At 38.8% G+C, this 20,021-nt stretch overlaps 1 protein-coding gene across 2 annotated transcripts in view; it reads left to right on the plus strand.

The window, feature by feature from the left end:
• The window catches only part of LOC126354494 (lariat debranching enzyme-like), an 83,560-nt gene that overhangs the window by 45,109 nt on the left and 18,430 nt on the right, over positions 1 to 20,021 (plus strand). For both annotated transcript variants that reach the window (XM_050004223.1, XM_050004221.1), the window contains exons 4-6: positions 2,248 to 2,348; positions 10,211 to 10,337; positions 16,743 to 16,820. In XM_050004223.1, the coding sequence (XP_049860180.1) occupies positions 2,248 to 2,348; positions 10,211 to 10,337; positions 16,743 to 16,820 (306 nt within the window). The remainder of the gene's footprint in view (positions 1 to 2,247; positions 2,349 to 10,210; positions 10,338 to 16,742; positions 16,821 to 20,021) is intronic.

A 20,021-nucleotide genomic window follows, 5' to 3' on the forward strand; every position in this document is an offset into this window, starting at 1 on the left:
TCCGCCTCGACTGACATTTCTGCCAAAACTCTTTGCCTTTACAAATGTCTGCTTGTGTCTGTATATGTGCGGATGGATAAGTGTGTGCGCGCAAGTGTATACCTGTCCTTTTTCCCCCTAAGGTAAGTCTTTCCGCTCCCGGGACTGGGATGACTCCTTATCCTCTCCCTTAAAACCCACATCCTTTCGTCTTTCCCTCTCCTTCCCTCTTTCCTGATGAAGCAGCCGTTGGTTGCGAAAGCTTGAATTTTGTGTGTGTGTTTGTGTTCATTTGTGTGTCTATCAGCACACCAACGCTGTCGTTCGGTAAGTTACATAATCTTTGTTATATATATATAAAATAGAAAGAAACTTCCACATGGGAAAAATATATTAAAAACAAAGATTCCAAGATTTACCAAGCGGGAAAGCGCCGGTAAATAGGCACAAAGAATAAAACACACACACAGAATTTCAAGCTTTCGCAACCGGCTGCTGCTTCGTCCTTCCCTCTTTCCTGACGAAGCAGCCGCCGGTTGCGAAAGCTTGGAATTCTGTGTGTGTGTTTGTGTATTTTATTCTTTGTGCCTATTTACCGGCGCTTTCCCGCTTGTTAAGTCTTGGAATCTTTGTTTTTAATATGTTTTTACTCTCTCTCTCTCTCTCTCTCTCTCTCTCTCTCTCTCTCGCAAGCTAATTAAGTCATACATGCTGAAAGACTTAAGTTAATGTTGGAGGATATCTCAGGTGTGAGTAATCTTCAATGTTCAACAATTCGTTGCTCTATTGCTACACTTGCCATTTTTCCAGCAAAACAAAAACAACAGCTATACACACCTGAAGGCCACAGCAACACTGATTTGTCTACAGACACCAGAGATGCCTCATTCAACTGAGAAGCCTTCATGCTTCACACTTCACAGCTATTGGTCATTTATCTTTGGCGCACGTGTACTTACTCAGTGACAGTGTCAGTCCCATTATTTTATATACGCACTTCATAAGTGTGCACCTTATAATGCAAATATAATTTTAATGGTGCAGTGAAAATTATGCCTCGTTGTTGCAGCTGTTTAGTTGTTTAGTTCTTAGTTGTTTGTCAGTGTTTGTCAGAATTACTGCCACGAGTATATTGTAGTCCCATTTTCATATACTATTTATCAAACTGCCTACTTATTTATGGTTTGTAAAATCATCAATTTGTGCATTCCTTTTATCTTATGTAATGCTGTATTTTACTTTTCTCACATTCACTATTTCAGGGATGGACTTCCCTCAGTATGAGGGAGCAAAAGTGACAGAAGAGCTCCAACTTCAGTTAACACAAGGGGTATTCAATAAGTAGTGCAACTCATTTTATCTCAGAAAATTAGTTTAATAAAGTTTCAATATGTGTCGGCGATATACATAGCGTCAGAGCGCCACCTGTAATGGTGATTTGTTCCAAGCAGAGAGTTGAAATTGAGTTTCTTTTGGTGGAAAACCAGAACTTCTCAGATATTCATAGGCACTTGCAGAATGTGTACAGACACCTGGCAGTGAACAAAATCATGATGAGGCATTGGGCAAGGTGTAGGTCATCATCGCAATAAGGTCGACCAATGTGACTGATCACCCGCATGCCAGCCAGCTGTGACTCCTGCAATGTTGGAACATGAGAGTACTCATTTGAGGTGATTGATTTATCACAATCAAACACCTTGTTGCTCAACTGAATGCCCCTGTTGGTAGTGCGGACACACTCATTCACCTGTTGATATTCAAAGGCATGTGCCCTTTTGGTTCCTTGTCATCTAACTGAAGACCGTAAAGGGCCTCCATTTGTTTGGCTCAATGAAGGATGCAGTCCATGGGAAGCAGCATATGGTTAATGGGGAGGTTACTGATGCAGCAAGACGTTGGCTCCGACATCAACCAGTAGAGTTGTACCATGCAGGTACACAGGCCCTCCCAGTAAGGTAGTGTAATGCCATCACATTGAATAGAGATTATGTTGAAAAATAGGGTTTGGTAGCCAAAAGAATGGTGAATAATGTGACGTATTCGAATCCTGAATAAAACCATCCTGCTTTCTGAAAAAAGGTGTTGCGTTACTTACTGATCGCCCCTTGCATGTTAGATAACACGTGGTGCACTTATAGCTGCATATATTTTGTTTGTCCTAATTACTTTACACATCGCATTCATTTATTTTTGGTTAGTTATGAGTGTACATTTGCTAATAGTTTTTCGTATTTTCTTATGTGTTGCTCATGTTGTTTGTTACAGTTGCAGGAACCGATAGATATATTTTTGTCACATGATTGGCCAAGGGGTATTTACCAACATGGTGACACAAAGGAACTCCTTAAACGTAAGCCATTTTTTAGGTAAGATGGTTAACACGCTTTCAGAACCTGATACATTTGTAAGGAGTGAGAGGTGTATTTTCTTCTCCAGAAAGTAAAATGTAGTATTATATATATTATGTTCTATACTTCAGCTATTTAACTAGGACAGTCAGGGGAGAGGGGGGGAGGGAATGTATTTTGCTGTGCTTAAAAGTCACCAAAATTATTGACCATTATTATTAAGAAGATGAAAACTAGAAAAATGGCTTTTGTCAATGAAAGCATGACACTTGCAGATGTTTTAGAGCATTCATGATACTGCAAGTGGAAGATAATCTTTTGATGTAATAAATACTTTACATCTTTGTGAATGCTTTCTTTTCATTCACAATTAAAAGCCTATTCCACCCATAAGAGAAGAAATGTATAGATAATTTAAGGGTCTCTTGTAGTATTTCATCTCATATGAAGAAAAAATCTTGGAGGTTTATGACTGGGGCTGACAGGTAAGATGCAGTGGAGTCTTCTGTGCTGACAGTTGCCAGATAATGATAGGTTTTTGCTACTGAGTTGTTGAAAGATGAGCTGAGAGATTTACAGTTTTGGTTATATCATCCGACATAGCGAATTTAAATTATGTTGATCTTTGGTGCTTTAATTGCAAAAATTCTGTTGCTGAAATAGGCACATCAACTTTAGGAAGTTATAGAAAAATTGTTAAATTAGCTAAAGCACTTCAGGGTACACAAAGATTGCGGTAATGCATCAGCATGTGCCAACTTCTTGCAATACGAAATTAAAAACTGTAAAAAATGGGACCAAGCCCTACAGTGATGAAGAAAAACTGAATTATAACTGGCTATTCATTCACAGAAAAAAATCAAATTTTACTTATCATATACAGTTTAAATATGTTTCTTGTATCAAAGGAAAATTCAGTTGAGAAAACTATTCTATTCTGATATATCAAGGGGAAATGTTACTAACAAAAATCTCAAATTTCTTGACCAAATTACTTCTGATTTTTACATGATTCTTGAATAAACATTTGGACAGTCATAGACTATTGGTTTGTCAAACACCAATGTGCAGCCTTTCTTTTAAAATTGACCATGAGAAATAAAATGCTGTGCTGTGCAAATGTGCTGTTTCACTTTCTACCTTGCAGTCAATTTATCAGAAAATCTGTATACTAGGAAGTGGTTATTTATGGCTTATTGGTTTATGATTAGTATACTACTAAGCAATTTGAATCGTCCAAAACTTTGTAATGCTACCCATTCACAGATTAAAACTATGCAAAATAATGTCATTGAAGCTACTATCCTCACAGATCCAGCAGCTGGAGAAATCTCTCTCATATTCCGTTTACCAGTGATCCCAGCTAATTTACCCATTCAGTGTAAGAAACTCAGAGTTTTGTTTCCAGTAACAGTAAAGAAGGCTCTTGGTCGGACATTCAAATAAATTGGAAATGATATTAGATCATAGTGTTTTCCACATCGCCAGTTCTATTTTGCCATTTCCTGTACCGGTAGTACTGAAAAGTATTTCATACACTTATGACACAGTACCCAGAAAATGAAAAAGTATTCTGAAGTTTAGTAATCATACTGTGTGGGGACTATAAAAATATGTCTGTTTCATTCGTATTCTACATGATTTATTACAGTTCACATTCCACACTTTCAAAGTGGGCAAAGTTGCAATGAGGAGCTGAAATTTCCATCCAGAGTTCCCTGGCATAACCAGATTAGGATTTATATCTAATTGCCATTCATATTTCACGATTGTGAAGCTTTGTTGGGTTCACTAGTAAGTTGTAAGGCCTGTACTTTCTGTCAGGAGGTTATATGTGTAGTACCACACATTGGAAGTGAGGAAGGTAGCATACAGATATCTTTGTCTGTTGACAGTACAATAATGTCTAGAAGAAGTGTAGGCACTCGATAGGTTTCGGCTTGCCTGCCGCTAGGTGGCTCTACTGACACTTAGCACTGGGCGAAGAACATTTCAATGTATGTACTAGTCAGATCTTACACAGTTTTAAAATGCTGTATTTGACAAGATTAATACAAGATAAGTGAACTATGCCATCTTCGTTGAAAGTATAAAACTATGATGACCTTAAAGGCAATTACGAAACATCGAGTCACGTATGTTGAGCAAATAAAATTTACTGTCGAAGATTGAAATACAGCTTAGCATGCAAAAATTCATCTATAGAGGCACATACCAATCAATAGTACAGATTAAAACATAGGAAATAAAGATAATATAAACTCACCCATATGATTTGTAGCTGTTAGTTGTCAGAAACTTTGGAAAGCTTGCATGATGACTTCGCAGACTTTGCTGCCAAAAGCTCTTTGCAGATTTCTTTCATGCGAAAGAAAAAGCAACACCTCATGAAATCAAAAATTAATTTACTGGTAAGATCAAGTTTGTTTCACACGTCATCCTAAATCACCTGTTCCTAAAACAGTTATGTCAGTGCTGTATAAACACTCATGAAATATGTCACCTCACAGATTTGAAATGGAAGGCAGTTTCTGTTCACAAACTACTTCAAGCTGTAAAAGAATGTTGAAAATTCTTTCGAACAAGTAGGTTAAATAAGAAAGGCCATTTATCAAGCCAAAGTCTTTTATGGGAGTGAAGGTTGTAGCTATTGTGTTAGACAGCCTTTCAAACACAAGGGTTTGAGGACAGTTCACACAGCTGCTCTGTTTACTAAGCTTTTTAACAATCTAACCTGCTATGGGATGTTGCCTTTAGATGGAATAGAAAGATCATTCTCTCAGTCTGCTACCACAATTTTCTCCTTAATTTTGTCTTCAGCGGAAAAGTTAATGTGTTTCTTCCGTACCTCCCTCTCTTTAGCACATACACAAATCAGATTAACAAATGACGTAAGAGGTGGCACTGAACTTTGTTTATAATTTGCGGATTTAGATATAGATGTCCTAACAGGGACATACATGCTCTGTAACATATGTTATTTTAGAAAATCTACAGCTGATTTTTGGTCGTCACAACTTACAGGCCTCATAATTCGGAAATGATGTTCCAGAGGGTCTTTGTTGAATTTTCCTGTCATTACGTACTTAAAATCTTTGGAGCAAAAATACTGAGAAAATTCTGGTATATTCTTTAATGTGTCTCTGAGAGATTCCATTGTTCTGTTTCAGGAAAAGTGTTGTTTACTAAGCAAATAGTTTCTTAAAAGTCAACTAATATTTTGTGTGAACAGGAATCTTTGTAGAGTGAATTGTTTGGTATTCTAGAGTTGAGCACATCTGGTATGTTAATCACATTTCTCATGAATAGTTCCGTGTTTTTACCACCGCTAAAATTCATGGGATTAGTTTTCTGGAAATTTTTAATTGCATTTGCAGTTGAGTAATTGAATAACTGAATAGCCAGCTTCACATTCATTCTTTGGAAAGACATAAGCTCTATAAGTCAATTTTGGACAAGCTGCAGTGCCTACAAATTTATGGGACAAGTCCAAAGCATACACATGTCTATAGAAATTACAATCTGTTTCTTGGTTTTTGTACAGCAACCTACTTTTCTCGTGAAAATAATTTCTCATACATTTAAATGTGTGTATGTAGTCCGAAAGGGTCCAAAGTTTTCTGTCCCGATGAACTGGATTTTAAATACTACATTTAACATTTCCTGGTTTGCCAGTAATTCCTAGATTAATTGCAGCCTTTCTGTTTGATTGACTTACAACACTTGTGAAGCTTATGATGCTCGCTCCAGCTTGTTGCGGCTGTATGATTAGCCGTATCAATATTTTAGCTGGGATATCACCAAAAATTGCATTTCTCCATGCATAAACAGCAACCAGCTGGATCCACTTATAAAGGAGTAGAATAAACTTGAGTACCAATGCATGGTTCACCAAAATGTTCCTTCTCTCTCTCACTCTCTGGAGTTAAATCACCCAAGTCTACAAAACCATCCACTTTGAGCGAGAATCAAACTGAATGTCTTTCCTTACTTCATCAAAAATTACAATTCCTAAATGTTTATTTTCATCTAGATTATTTTTAAATACTTCTCTGATAGTATTTATGACATGCGTGCTGACACCATATGAGCATTTATATCCCTTGCAGAGCTTTCTTTAATAATCTTCAGAAGCAGAGAAAATAAGTCATGCCTTTGACAATACATGTAGCACTTACTAGGTACTGCAACCGGTGTACAAATCACTGAAATTTTGGTTTATAATAGGACTACTCCCCCCTCCCCGTTCTGTTTGAAGATTTGCGAGCTTTCAGGTGAGTTGTTAAATAGGTTGGCAACTTAGGCAAAATGTGAGGTGCTGACCCTGGCTTCAAATTCTTCCGTCCGTCCATCCTACATCTGATGGAGGACTGAGTGCTGTATCTAAATACTATCTAGAAAGTTTTTTTTTCCCTCATTGCACCTATCTGATATTCAACACCTGTTCTATGTGGTTGGTAGCGACCTATTCTTGGCGTATTGTTGTTGTTACCATCCTGTTCCTTGTCCAGGTATGGAATGTCTCTCCTCCAATCCTGGGTTTTAACCGACAGCCACCCTGGTTACTGCAGAGGCCCAGAGTAATTTTAGAATTAATGCAGTACAGGAGAGGCTGCACTGGTGCATCTGTTTTAAATACTTTATTTTATGACATTTTAAGCAAGCAACACAGCTATGTGGTTGTATTTATGGATAGGTCTAAACATCTCTCTTGCCTGCTCAGTTGTTTATCCTGATGATGTCCTGAAGATCTGACTACCTTAAAACTTCAGTGTCTTCGATGCAGAATTATACATGATCTTGCAGGCACTGGAGCAGCAAATGCTAAATTTCTCTTCTATTCAGACTCCCTGAGTGCCCTTCACTCACTACAACACTTGTACCCAGCAATAAAGTACTCTTAGGACACCCTTCTCCACTTATAAAGCCAGGGGCAATAGGTGTCTGTGCTGGATGCCAGGGCATATGGATATTATGGGTAGCAGCCAAGGAGGCATGTTAGAGTCATCTGATAAATTCATCGTGCCAACCCCCTGCATGCTATTGCCTTGCTGTTACCGTGCTGAGTCATGGTTTGATGGGAAGCAGTGTGGCTGGGAGTTATAGACAATAAGTTGTGTGTAGTAATGCTCATGATGCAGCTGTGGTGTGTCATCTTCCAGTCACACATTCTGGATGAGGTCTGTGAGGTCCTCCTTACTTGTCTTCACATAGGATACACCTCCTGATGCAAGGGTTCTAGCTCCAGTGAGAGGCCTCCAATTTATGGCAGTTTGTGGCTTGCAGTTCATGGTGCTGCCACATTTTAGTAGATTGTATCTCTGTATTTTATATTCAGACAAAAGGGCAGCAGCACATTTGCTGAGTTTCCCTCTATTTTAACTGACAATGACATGAATGGGGTGCATCTTTTAAGATTATGTGAAATGTCCAACTGGTTCCCTAAAATCTTAGGACAACATTTTCAATGTGTTATAATTGTGGCTGGCTCATTTATTTTTAAGTGATCAGGTATCCACATATTTCTATAAATCTTTTTTAGTGTTCTTCTCCTCTTTCGTTTTAATTGACAATTTTCAACATATGACCATTTTATCACTATCTTACAAGATTTAAACTAAAGTGATTGTGCTTGTAATCATAAGTATGATTAGGAGATTGCTTTGTGCTATTTGCCATAATTTGTGCTTCCATATTACCAATGGAAAGTGCCACATTTTTATAATTTGCCAATAAGTGATAACTCTTTCAGTCATACACATTTGACAGAATACACATTGGGGAAACACTAACTCCATAATGTAGAGGAGATACACACTCAAAATAATAAAATTGTGTAATACATATGCAGATTTTAATGCCATGAAACACATAAAGAGATGCTATTTGAAATATCCAACATTCCGCAACCAATTCTCAGTTTTTGAGTCTCATAAGAGAAAATTGTTATTTATGTGCATAAAATGATGCTACACAATTAATTTGACAATAGCACCATTGAAAGGGAACTTTTTATATTTTGTCTTCAACTTGGTCATGTATTATAGATCAAGTCTTCCCAATTTACCCTTTCTTCTTTCTCTTTATCCCATATATGTCCTTGTTTTCATCATTATAAGTCTCCTCAACTATAGCACTGTTGTTAACATTTCAGACCACTCTTCTTAAGAGCAGTTTATTTAAATTTTATCATCAAGTGACAGTTCACCAACATTGTAACTATTCCCCATATCTCTGTATGATGCTGACCACAGTTTTGTTTCTGCACATTTCTTTTCCTACCTAATTAGATAGGTGTTTTTTAAAATGGCTTCTGTGTGATCTACACATATCAAAAGGAGTTTTGCATTACGTCGTTTTAGAGAGTTCCGGAACCTGTGCAGAAAATTGGAATAGAGATCAACATAAACATCATTTCTGCCCTTTTTATTGCTCACGAAAACTACACACTGCATGTTGTACCACCATACAGTGAGACCTTCAGAGGTGGTGGTCCAGATTGCTGTACACACTGATACCTATAATACCCAGTAGCAAGTCGTCTCGCATAGATACATACCCGTTTTCGTCGTTGCATGCTATCCACAAGTTCATCAAGGCACTGTTGGTCCAGATTGTCCCTCTTCTCAACGGCAGTTCGGCGTAGATCCCTCAGAATGGTTAGTGGGTCACGTCGTCTATAAACAGCCCTTTGCAATCTATCCCAGGCATGTTTGCTAGGGTTCATGTCTGAAAACATGCTGGCCACTCTAGTCGAGCTATATCGTTATCCTAAAGGAAGTCATTCACAAGATGTGCACAATGGGGGTGCGAATTGTCGGCCATGAAGATGAATGCCTCACCAATATGCTGCTGATATGGTTGCACTATCAGTCAGAGGATTGCATTCATGTATCGTACAACCGTTACGGCTCCTTACATGACCAGTAGTGGTGTACGTCGGTCCCACATAATGCCACTTCAAAACGGCAGGGAACCTCCACCTTGCTGCACTCACTGGACAATGTGTGCGAGACCTTCAGCCTGAAGGGGTTGCCTCCAAACATGCCTCCAACAATTACCTGGTTGAAGGCATATGTCACACTCATCAATGAAGGGAACGTGATGCCAAATTTGAACAGTTCATTCGGCATTTTGTTGGGCCCATCTGTACCGAACTGCATGGTGTCGTTGTTGCAGAGATGGACCTCGCCATGAACATTGGGAGTGAAGTTGCGCATCATGCAGCCTACTGCGCACAGTTAGAGTTGTAACGTGACGTCCCGTGACTGCACAAAAGCATTATTCAACATGTCGGCATTGCTGTCAGGGTTCCTCCTAGCCGTAATCTGTACGTAGTTGTCATCCACTGCAGTAGTAGCCCTTGGCCTGCCTGAGTGAGGCATGTCATCAACGGTTCCTGTCTGTCTGTATCTGCTCCATGTCCGAACAACATTGCTTTGGTTCACTCCGAGATTCCTGGACATTTCCCTGGTTGAGAGCCCTTCTTGACACAAAGTAACAATGCGGATGGGATCAAACCACAGGATTGACCGTCTAGGCATGGTTGAACTACAGATAACATGGGCCATGTACTTTCTTCCTGGTGGAATGACTGGAACTGATCGGCTGTCGCACCCCCTCTGTCTAATAGGTGCTGCTCATGCGTGGTTGTTTACATCTTTGAGCAGGTTTAGTGACATCTCTGAACGGTTAAAGGGACTGTGTCTGTGGTAAATATCCACAGTCAACATTTGTCTTAGGGAATTCTGGGAACCGTGGTGCTGCAAAACTTTTTTTGATGTGTGTATTTTATCCCTTTTTTCTCTTCTTACATTGTCTTTTCATCTCTGCTTGTTACAGGCACTAATTGTCATCATTTTCTTCTTTCTGAATTACAGCAGTGAGATAGAGTCAAATACACTTGGAAGCAAACCATGTGAGGAGTTATTACGTCATCTAAAGCCGAAATTTTGGTTTGCTGCACACATGCATGTGAAATTTGCTGCTATCTATCCCCACAACACAGTAAGTGAAAGACTTTTGAGGATTTATGAATCTCACATTTTAACTGTGCAATTTTCATTCTTTGGTAAGCACCCAGAGTCAAATATTTAGAACACAGATTTGTTTTTATCTGTCATATTTTTTTTGGTTTGTCCATTTTTGTTAGTGCCACAGATATTCCAATTACATTAATTCCATGGATGCTATAGAGTTAGGGGCTAGATTCACTAAACTAATTAAGGCAAATGCCAGGACAATTCCTTAGGGTAACACAGTGCTGATTTCAGTCTTCATCCTAGCCTCATCTGAGGTTGTGCTCTTACTCTGATCATCGCATTGTCAATGAGACATTAAACTCTAATCTTCCTTCCTTTGTATACATGCCCCAGCCCAAAGCATTGGATATATATATAGAAAGCAGGATACATATAGGAGCAGGGTTCTTAACATTAAATGCGAATGATGTTAAGTGAAACTTATGACTGTCAGAGTTTCAAGGAGATGCACTAAAAACTGTGCTGCTTCTTGGAGAGTTACTATTATGTTAGACTTACCAAAGCATATTGGTTCTTTTCCTTACATTTAGGGATTAATTAGAACTTACAGTGTGAAAAACTGAAATTCTCTGTATAGTTCTCTGTTGCTTTTTCAACACTTTTCCCAGGAAGTAAATTTCCAGCAGATTCATAAAAAAATTAAGAGTAATTTTTGGAATAGGAGATTGTGTCAATACCTCTGTATTACCTCCTTTCTCTATTAAAACCAAAGGAATTTCAAACGGATCAAAATATATAAAATGATTGACATGGAATCTGTGTGGTTGAAACTGTTGGAGTCAGAGGAAGTGGTCAGATGCCTTGGAAACACTGTGGGTAGCATTCAAGAGTCTATTATTACAGTAGTAGAAGGGGACGGGGTGCCATGCTGATGGCTTCTGTATACAAGAAGGGTAAAAGAAACGACGCGCAAAATGATGGACCAATATCTTTAACAGCAGTTCGCTGAAGAATATGTGAACAAATTCTCAGTTTTTTCTTGAGATGGAAAAGTTTCTATAGACAGTCAGCATGATTTTAGAAACCATTGCTCATGCGAAACTCAGTTTGTCTGTTTCTCACATGATGTCCTGCAAACTGTAAATGGAAGGCAACAGGCAGAGTCCACATTCCCAGATTTCTATACAGTATTCGACATGGTGCTACACTACAATGTACTATCAAAGGTACAGTCTTACAGAATAGGTTCCCAGATATGAGAGGCACACGAAGGCTTCCCAAATAACAGAACCCAGTAAGTTGTCCTCTGTGGCTAGTAGGGTATCATCAAGAGGCCCCCAGGTAAGTGTTGTAGAACTGCTGTTCTTGATATGGCTGTCAGTGGAAGCAGAAGTCTGTGGTTGTTTGCTGATGATGGTGTAGTGTATGGAAAGTGTCATCATTGAGTGACTGCAAGAGGATACAAGATGACTTAGACAGACTTTCTAGTTGGTGTTATGAATGTCAATAAGCTCTAAATGTAGAAAAATGTAAGTTAATGCAGGGGAGTAGGAAAAACAATATTGTTACGTTTGAATACAGCATAGTAGTGTGCTGCTTGACACAGTCATGTCAGTTAAATATCTAGGCATAACACTGCAAGGTATGTGAAATGGAATGAGTGTGTAAGGATTGTTGTAGGGAAAGTGAATGGTTGACTTTATTTTACTGTAAGAATTTTAGGAAAGTGTGGTTCATCTGTAAAGAAGACCTCATATAGGACACCAGTGCAGCCCATTGTTGAGTATTGTTAGAGTGCTTGGGATCCACACTACAGCAGATTAAAGGAAGACATCCAAGTAACTCAGAAGCAGGCTGTTAGATTTGTCACAGTTGGGTTTGAACAACACGGAGGTAGTATGGAGGTGTTTCAGGAAATTCAGTGGGAATCACTGGAGAGACGATGAAGTTCTTTTGGAGGAGCAGTATTGAGAGAATTTAGAGAACCAGCATTTGAAGCAGGCTGCAGTACGATTCTAGTGCTGCCAATGAATATGTCACATAATGACTATGAAGATAAGATTAGTCACATAAGGACTACAAAGATAAGATCAGAGAGATCAGGGCTCATGTGGAGGCATCTAGACAGACATTTTTTTCTCTCTGTATTTGTGAATGGAATGGGAAAGGAAATTCCTGTTCATGGTACAGGGTATGGTCTGCAGCACAGACATACAGCGGCTTGCGGAGAATGTAGGTAGCTTTAGGTGTAGGTGGCCGTAATGTGTCGGAGAAAGATAAATGATTGTAAAAGGAAACAGTGAGTGTAAGTTGTTCAAACAAAGCTCACAGTTCTGTCAGTCCACTTTTGGCTGGTGAGATAAATCAGTTTCCTTGAAGAAACATACTCAAATTAGACCATTTCCTCATAACATAGTCTTTTCTCTTCCTTGGATGGGACCCACCACAGCATTATGCCTCAAGTATGGTATTTTGGTACACTGAGTGTAGATACTGTTTTATATAAGTATTTACACTATGTTTCAGGTAAAAACTTAGATGTGAAGTAATAACTGTAAAAAAATAATCAATCAGTTAATTATTTTATGTAAAGAAAACTTATGTTACAGTGACACGTTCCACATCATTACGAAATGTCATATTCATGATCTATGGAACAAGGATTAATGTATGTATGTAATCAGGCCTGAGTTGTGTGTGTTCATTTAACTCATTTGTATTTTGTTTAAGCAATAATGATCTCTTTGTCACAGTTTGCCACTTTTGTCAAATCCAACTCTCCTGCTTTCTTCATACAGTGTTTAGAAAGAACTAAGTTTAATTAAGTCTTGTGTCCTGATATAAATTGTTAAAGGGTCCCTTAAATCATTTAGGATATACTTGGAATGGGACACAGTAATCCCAACCTCCCTTGTTTTCGGTTTTCTTTCATATTCATTCCTTTTACTTCCCTTTGCTTTCTTACTAAAGTTTTCATGTCATTTACCCAGCAAAGTGGTTCAGTGATTAATACATGTACTTTACATTCATGAGAAGTTTAAGGCAAATACTGAGATGTTACATTTGAAAATGGAGTAGTTGATGTCCGTTTTTCATTTTATTACAGAAGGCCAAGCTTCACAATCAATTTCTTTGTTATTATTTTCAACTGCTCTTCTGGCTTTTTCAAAGTTCCCTTTTTTATGGTGTACTGCAGTTCCCATTTCCACCCATACCCTCCACCCATTTCTTCTGGAAGGAATTTTCTGTTCAGTTAAGCCCTTCACCCTCTATTAGACTGCAGAAATGGAATATTCGGTTTTGTTAACTTTTGATGCCATTTTTATGTAGGATTAATACAAATAGCCTAATAAAATTTTCTGATCAAAAAACCTGTAACATCATGTGGAGTTTTTGGTGGTGTTTTTGATTTCCTTTTGTTGCTTGTCACACAGTGAAGTCAGTGATCAGTTCTTGCACACCATTAACACAATGGCATACTGATGTTTATATTGTCAGCACTAGACTTCCTGATTCATATTATGACAAAATAAAATACAGGATGTTACAACAACAGAAATTTACTGGGGAAGCAGTTCTGTATTTTATTAATGAAATTTTATTTTTGTGTTTAACATAATCTGATTATTCAAAATTACAAACTGTTTTATTGACATGAAGTATATCAATATCTGACAAAAAAGAGAACACTGTCTATTGTAAACGGTTGTTTTTCTCAGATTGATTATATGATGCTGATACACAAGTAGTTTTTCGTCAAACACCATGGGAAGTAACTATGCTAGTGGTGTTTTTTATTGTAACATAAGCCCCTACCATCTTCATGATAGTCACACACCAGTCCTTACTTGATTTTAATTCCGTGCTGCATGAAATTGGGAAAGTTTCTTTATCTCCAGCACATTCATTCGGATTATTTTTTGAATGACTGGGAAGCCTTCACTACATTTATCTTGCATTTATTGAACAACTTGCTGCTCCACTTCATAAGGGCTTCCCTGATTAGGTCCCCTGAAAGTCTGGCATGTACAGGAGGCTGTCTGATACCCCATTTAAACTGTTACACTATTTTTTTTTCTTGCTGCAACGTGTCTTATGACCTTGGCATCATGAATCACCATGAAATTAAAATTATCGTTGTACCACCTGTGTGAACCAACTGTGAATCACAAACTCGTAGATTAAGGTTTCTCAACAAAGTCACATCTGTGATGTGCCTTCATTGCCAATTACTGCAGTTTACTGTTCAAACAGTATTGACTAATGTCAAAACAGAGTGCGTTCGACTGCTGCCCCAGTCAGCAGTCTCTTGATGTCTAACACATTGAAAATATCTGATCACGGCTGAGAAAGAGTTATGCCACCATTTGGCAGTCATTACATCTGCCAATCTTTGACATAGAGTTGAACCAGTATGGTGTAACATACCCACATCTGTCATCCGAAGTGAATTCAACTCGATGCCCACCCAGGTCAGAACTGTTGTTGCGGCCAGAATTGGCAGCTCCGTGTCCTAAATTTCGAACCTCGTACCCATAAATTATGTATGAATTGTATTCTTCCATCTGTTTCTCTTAGAGAACCCACATTTACAGCAGATTGCAGAATGGTTCTACTGCTGCCGATATACATTTCGTGAAGTACTGTGAAGATAGGGTAAGAGAAATTAGGGATTATGTGGAGGCATATAAACAATCACTTTTCCCTTGCTCCATGTGCACATGGAACAGGAAAGGATACGCCTAGCCGTGATGCAAGGTACCCTGTGCCATGCATCATATGGTGGGCTGCAGAGTATGTATATATGTAGATGTAGACATAGTCAAACTGAAAAATACAATATGTTAATTCTCTTGGCTCGCTAGTGTTTTGTGCTAACAGGGTGCTTCGTCTTTTGTAGCTAAACTGTAAAATCAATAGTGCTGTCAAGCACCATTGTTGAACTATGTTTCATTTGTTGTAGTATGTTTTAGGTATCCTGTACTGTCCTATTTATACTAGAATTAACAAGTCTCTTTGCAGAAATAGATACTATTGCTGAATCCATTTGTATAATCGGTTCAATTCTGACTACATTTGTATCCTGACAAACTTCAGTTTAAACATCATAGGTGTTCATAAAAAGCGAGGTATGCCAAATGCATTCCCACAATTGGCAGCATGACACAATTTTGTGCCCACTCATCACTGCCCTCGGTGGATGCTGCCAATCTGATGCCACACTTCTAAAATCACTATCTTTTCTGCACATGATCTCTGCTTCCATGAATGCATGATGACCTTTTCATCATGCCAATATACAACATAAAATGTTTATCTCAGCAGCCTCAACTTTATCTGTGACTGTAACACAACCTTGTACTTTTTGAATGATGAATTTGGGAAGAAACCTTGTCTAATAAGCGGGTAAATAAGGTAGTTTCTTGACTTAGTTAAGGTGGAGACTTTGCTACTAGTCTAGTGGGAATCGAGAGACTGTATATGGTCCTGTAGTTACCGTAGTGTTGCAATCAGAAACAGAATAGGCAAGCGGAGAAATCTCTCATTATTTGTAGAGTTTGTATATGTGTTACCTAAAACATGTGGAAGGACAGGTCTTGTATGAATGTCTAAGTGAAACGCCATAAGATATTCAAAAAGGCTATTGTTGCTATATGACTTGTGTGTGGAAGAGAACAGTGAATGTAAAAGGGACAGCATCACAGTTTTTGTTGCCTGAATATTCTTAGTTCCCATCATAAATGGACTTAACATGTTTTATGCATTTTTACTCTTAAACAGGACTGTATCTTACAGTACCAATTGAAATTTACTACTAATGATGAGCTACACAAAAGTTCTGAGAGTCTTAAGTGACTTCAAAGCTGGATTGGTCAGAAACACGGATTTTTCCCCTTGAAAGATTAAATGTAATTTTCCGTGATTTGAAACACCAAGGGCTGGAAAATAGTGATAACTTCTTTTAGGTTTGATTATTTTTCTTGTAACCAGGCTCTCAACTGTAACCATGTACCTACCCATCTACCTATCTTATTCTTGAAATTTCAAAATACATTATTTCCTGCCCTGTATTTTCGCTTTCTTGCAACCTGTGACTTTTTCGTGATGCGAAATAAGATATTCCTGTTGAAACTGCACCATTTTGGCGCAGCTGAGGTGGACCGGGTGGAGTCACAGGAGGTAATCAACACAGTCTCACTTCTGAACTTCCTGAGATGAGTGGAATTATGAGAATAACTGTATGTATATCCATAGAGCCTTTGTTGAAGGCACCATCAGTAATAAGCCTTATGGTAAGTACACTTGTAGATGATTGAACTGGCGGGACTCTTTGAGTAGTTCTTGTTGTAGCTGATCAAATTAAATTTCTGTATACTATAACAATTCTTCAGCTGTGCAGTATTGCTTATATAGTTAATTTTCTCTTCAGGTCGCTGAGGAAAATGAAGAAAAGATAACAAAGTTTTTAGCTCTGGATAAGTGTCTTCCTAGACGGCAGTTCCTACAGGTAAACATCTGTTGTGTTAATGTAAAGCTATGTTGTGTCAATATGAACCTACCTGTAAACAAAACCATATCAAAAACGAGTGTGAGTATGTAAGTTGAAAGGGTGAAATTCGCATGGATGACATCACAGTATATTTTGTCTCGTACCTGCTGCCAGGCAAACAAAGTTAACCACAGGTTCATTTAGCCAACAGTTCCTTGAAAATGCAAATGTCACTTTTGCTGAAGAGCAACTTGATCAAATATCAAGGAATATGTGAATGGATGCAATATGAAAATGGAGATTCAGTTAGAGCATTGGATAGGGAAAGTTTATCCTTATATTGATACAATATCAAGTTGCTGACGATTGTGATCTTCTCTTGGAACCACAGTGTGCACCATTGTTTATAACCTGTGACTATACACTAATCAGAGAAATGTGTGAAAAGGTTTTAATGTACTTTACCAAAAAGCCGTATTCTAAAGTGGCCTGTACTGTGGGAAACACTAATTGTGGATGTTAATATAACAACAGAAATAATCAATTATTGATAATACAATGTAAATGCATAGATAAAAAAATCTACTCACCAAGTGGTGGAATGGGAACACACACACACACACACACACACACACACACACATAACAGGATTTAACATTCACAAACTTTCGGAAGCAACAGAGCCAGTGGCTCCTTCTTCTGGCAGAAGAGTTAAAGGGGAGGGAAGAGGGGTGAAGGAATAGAACTGGATAGGTTTAGGAAAAGCGGTACAGTCCAGAAAAGTCACCCATAACCCTGGGTCAGAGAAGACTTACTGGGCAGGATGAGAAGGATGGGTGTCTTTTCTGGACTGTACCGCTTTTCCTAAACCTATCCAGTTCTATTCCTTCACCCCTCTTCCCTCCCCTTTAACTCTTTTGCCAGAAGGAGCCACTGGCTCCATTGCTGCGAAAGTTTGTAAATGTTAAATACTATTTGGTGTGTGTGTGTGTGTGTGTGTGTGTGTGTGTGTGTGTGTGTGTGTGTTCCCCTACCACCGCTTAGTGAGTAGATATATTATCTATCCATTTACATTTAATTGTGTATGTTGTGTCATTACGGTGTACTAACTTACATATTATTTAGTACATGTAACACAACATTTGTGTGTACACTCTCTTTAAAAAAGTAAATAAATAATATAAAATACATTACGAAGGAATTATCTGAATGGTACGGAAATTGGGAGATGTGATGTACATGTACAGAAAAACAAATGGTTGCAGTTTTAGACAAATTGAGTGATCTGTTAAAGAGAAAGAGCTTCACTAATTGAGCAAGTCAATTATATGTTGGTCCACTTCTGGCCCTTATGTAGATAGTTAATCTACTGGGCACTGATTCTTAGAGTTGTGGATGACCTGAGGGATATTGTGACAAATTCTGTCCAGTTGGCCTGTTAGATTGTCAGAATCATGTGATATTTGGAGGTCACCCCCCATAACGTTCCAAACATTCACATTGGGTGAGACACACAAACCTTGCTTGCTAAGGTAGGATTTGGCAAGCACAAAGACAAGCATTAGAAACTCTCACCATGTGCAGGTGGGCATTATTGTGCCGAAGTGTAGGCCCAGGATTGCTTTCCATGAAGGGCAACAAAACATGGCCTAGAATATCGCCAGTGTACCGCTGTGCTGTAAGGTTGCTGTGGATGACAACAAAAGGGGTGAAATGGAATGATAACCCAGACCCTCACTCCTGATTGTTGAGCCATATGGCGGATGACAATCAGGCTGGTAGCCTACCGCTGCCCAGGGCATCTACAGACACATCTTTGCTGGGTCATCAGGGCTGAGTTCAAAGTGGGACTCATCAGTGAAGAGGATTCTACCTCAATCCGTGATATTCCATGCCAAAGACGTGTCTGGAGGTGCCTCGGACTGCAGTGTCGACTGCCTTGTGGCCTGACGACCAGAACAGATGGTCTTGGGAGCCATTTCATCTATAGCAAGACCCTTTTGATTGTCATCCACAACACCCTTTCAGCACAGCGGTACATACTATGGCCATTTCTGTTGGGTGTCATCACAAGCTGTCCTGGGCCTACATTTCAGTAAGATACTGCCCTCCTGCACTTGATGAAAATTTCTACTGCTTGTCTTCGTGCTTGCCAAACCCTGTCTTGGCCAGCAAGATTGACGGATGTACGCAGCTCGTGATCTAGTGGCAAGCATTGCTGCCTCTGGATCACGGGGTTCTGCGTTCAATTCCCTGCCGGGTTGGGGATTTTCTCTGCCCCAAGAACTGTGTGTTGTGTTGTCCTCATCATTTAAGCATCATAATCATCATCTGTGACAGTGGCTAAATTGGACTGTGTAGAAATTTGTACTTTTTATGGGTGCTGATGACAGTGTAGTTGTTCGCCCCACAGACCAAACATCGTCATCAAGTTTGACAGATCTCTCCCCAGTTGAGAATGTTTGGAACATTATGGGCAGAGCCCTCCAACCATCTTGGGATTTTGACAATCTAACTTACAATTGAACAGAATTTGGAATAACATGTCTCAGGAGGACATCCAACAACCCTGTGAATCATTGCCAAGTCGAAAAACTGCTTGCAAAAGGACCAGAGGTGGACCAATGTGTTATTGACTTGCTCAATTTGTGGTGCTCTTTCTCTTGTATAAATCATACAATTTTTCTGAAATTGTAATTATTTGTTTTTATGTAGTTGTACATGACATTTATCAATTTGCATCCCATTTTTGGATAATTCCTTTGTGGCACATCTTTTGTTACATAAAAATTGGTACAAACACATGAAATAAATGGCCATCATAAACCTGGAAATTGGTGGGTGTATCATAGGCTAAGGCAGGCAAGTCATGAGAAGAAAAACATTCACAGTCCAATGAGTCTAGTGGCAGCAGATACAGGCAAACTCCAACGAGCAAAGCAAACACAGTCCTGAGCACTGCTCCATCCATTATTAAGTGTCCACTGAATAGAATAGTAAGACGCAGGTATACGTAAACACTGAAGTGTTTTGTAATAGGCTGTGACTCACATGGTACACAGCCGTGTGTCCTTGACAGACACCATAGCAGTTAGAACATGTGTTTTCTGTATCATTGTCACAATGTATTACTTAACATTACTTTTGGCTTGCGTTTATTTTACAAAACCTTACTCAGCTGCTTTGCTTCACAAGACAGACATGAAGTGTTAGTATACA

The sequence above is a fragment of the Schistocerca gregaria genome, chromosome 3 (assembly GCF_023897955.1).
Source record: "Schistocerca gregaria isolate iqSchGreg1 chromosome 3, iqSchGreg1.2, whole genome shotgun sequence".
Lineage (NCBI taxonomy): Eukaryota > Metazoa > Arthropoda > Insecta > Orthoptera > Acrididae > Schistocerca > Schistocerca gregaria.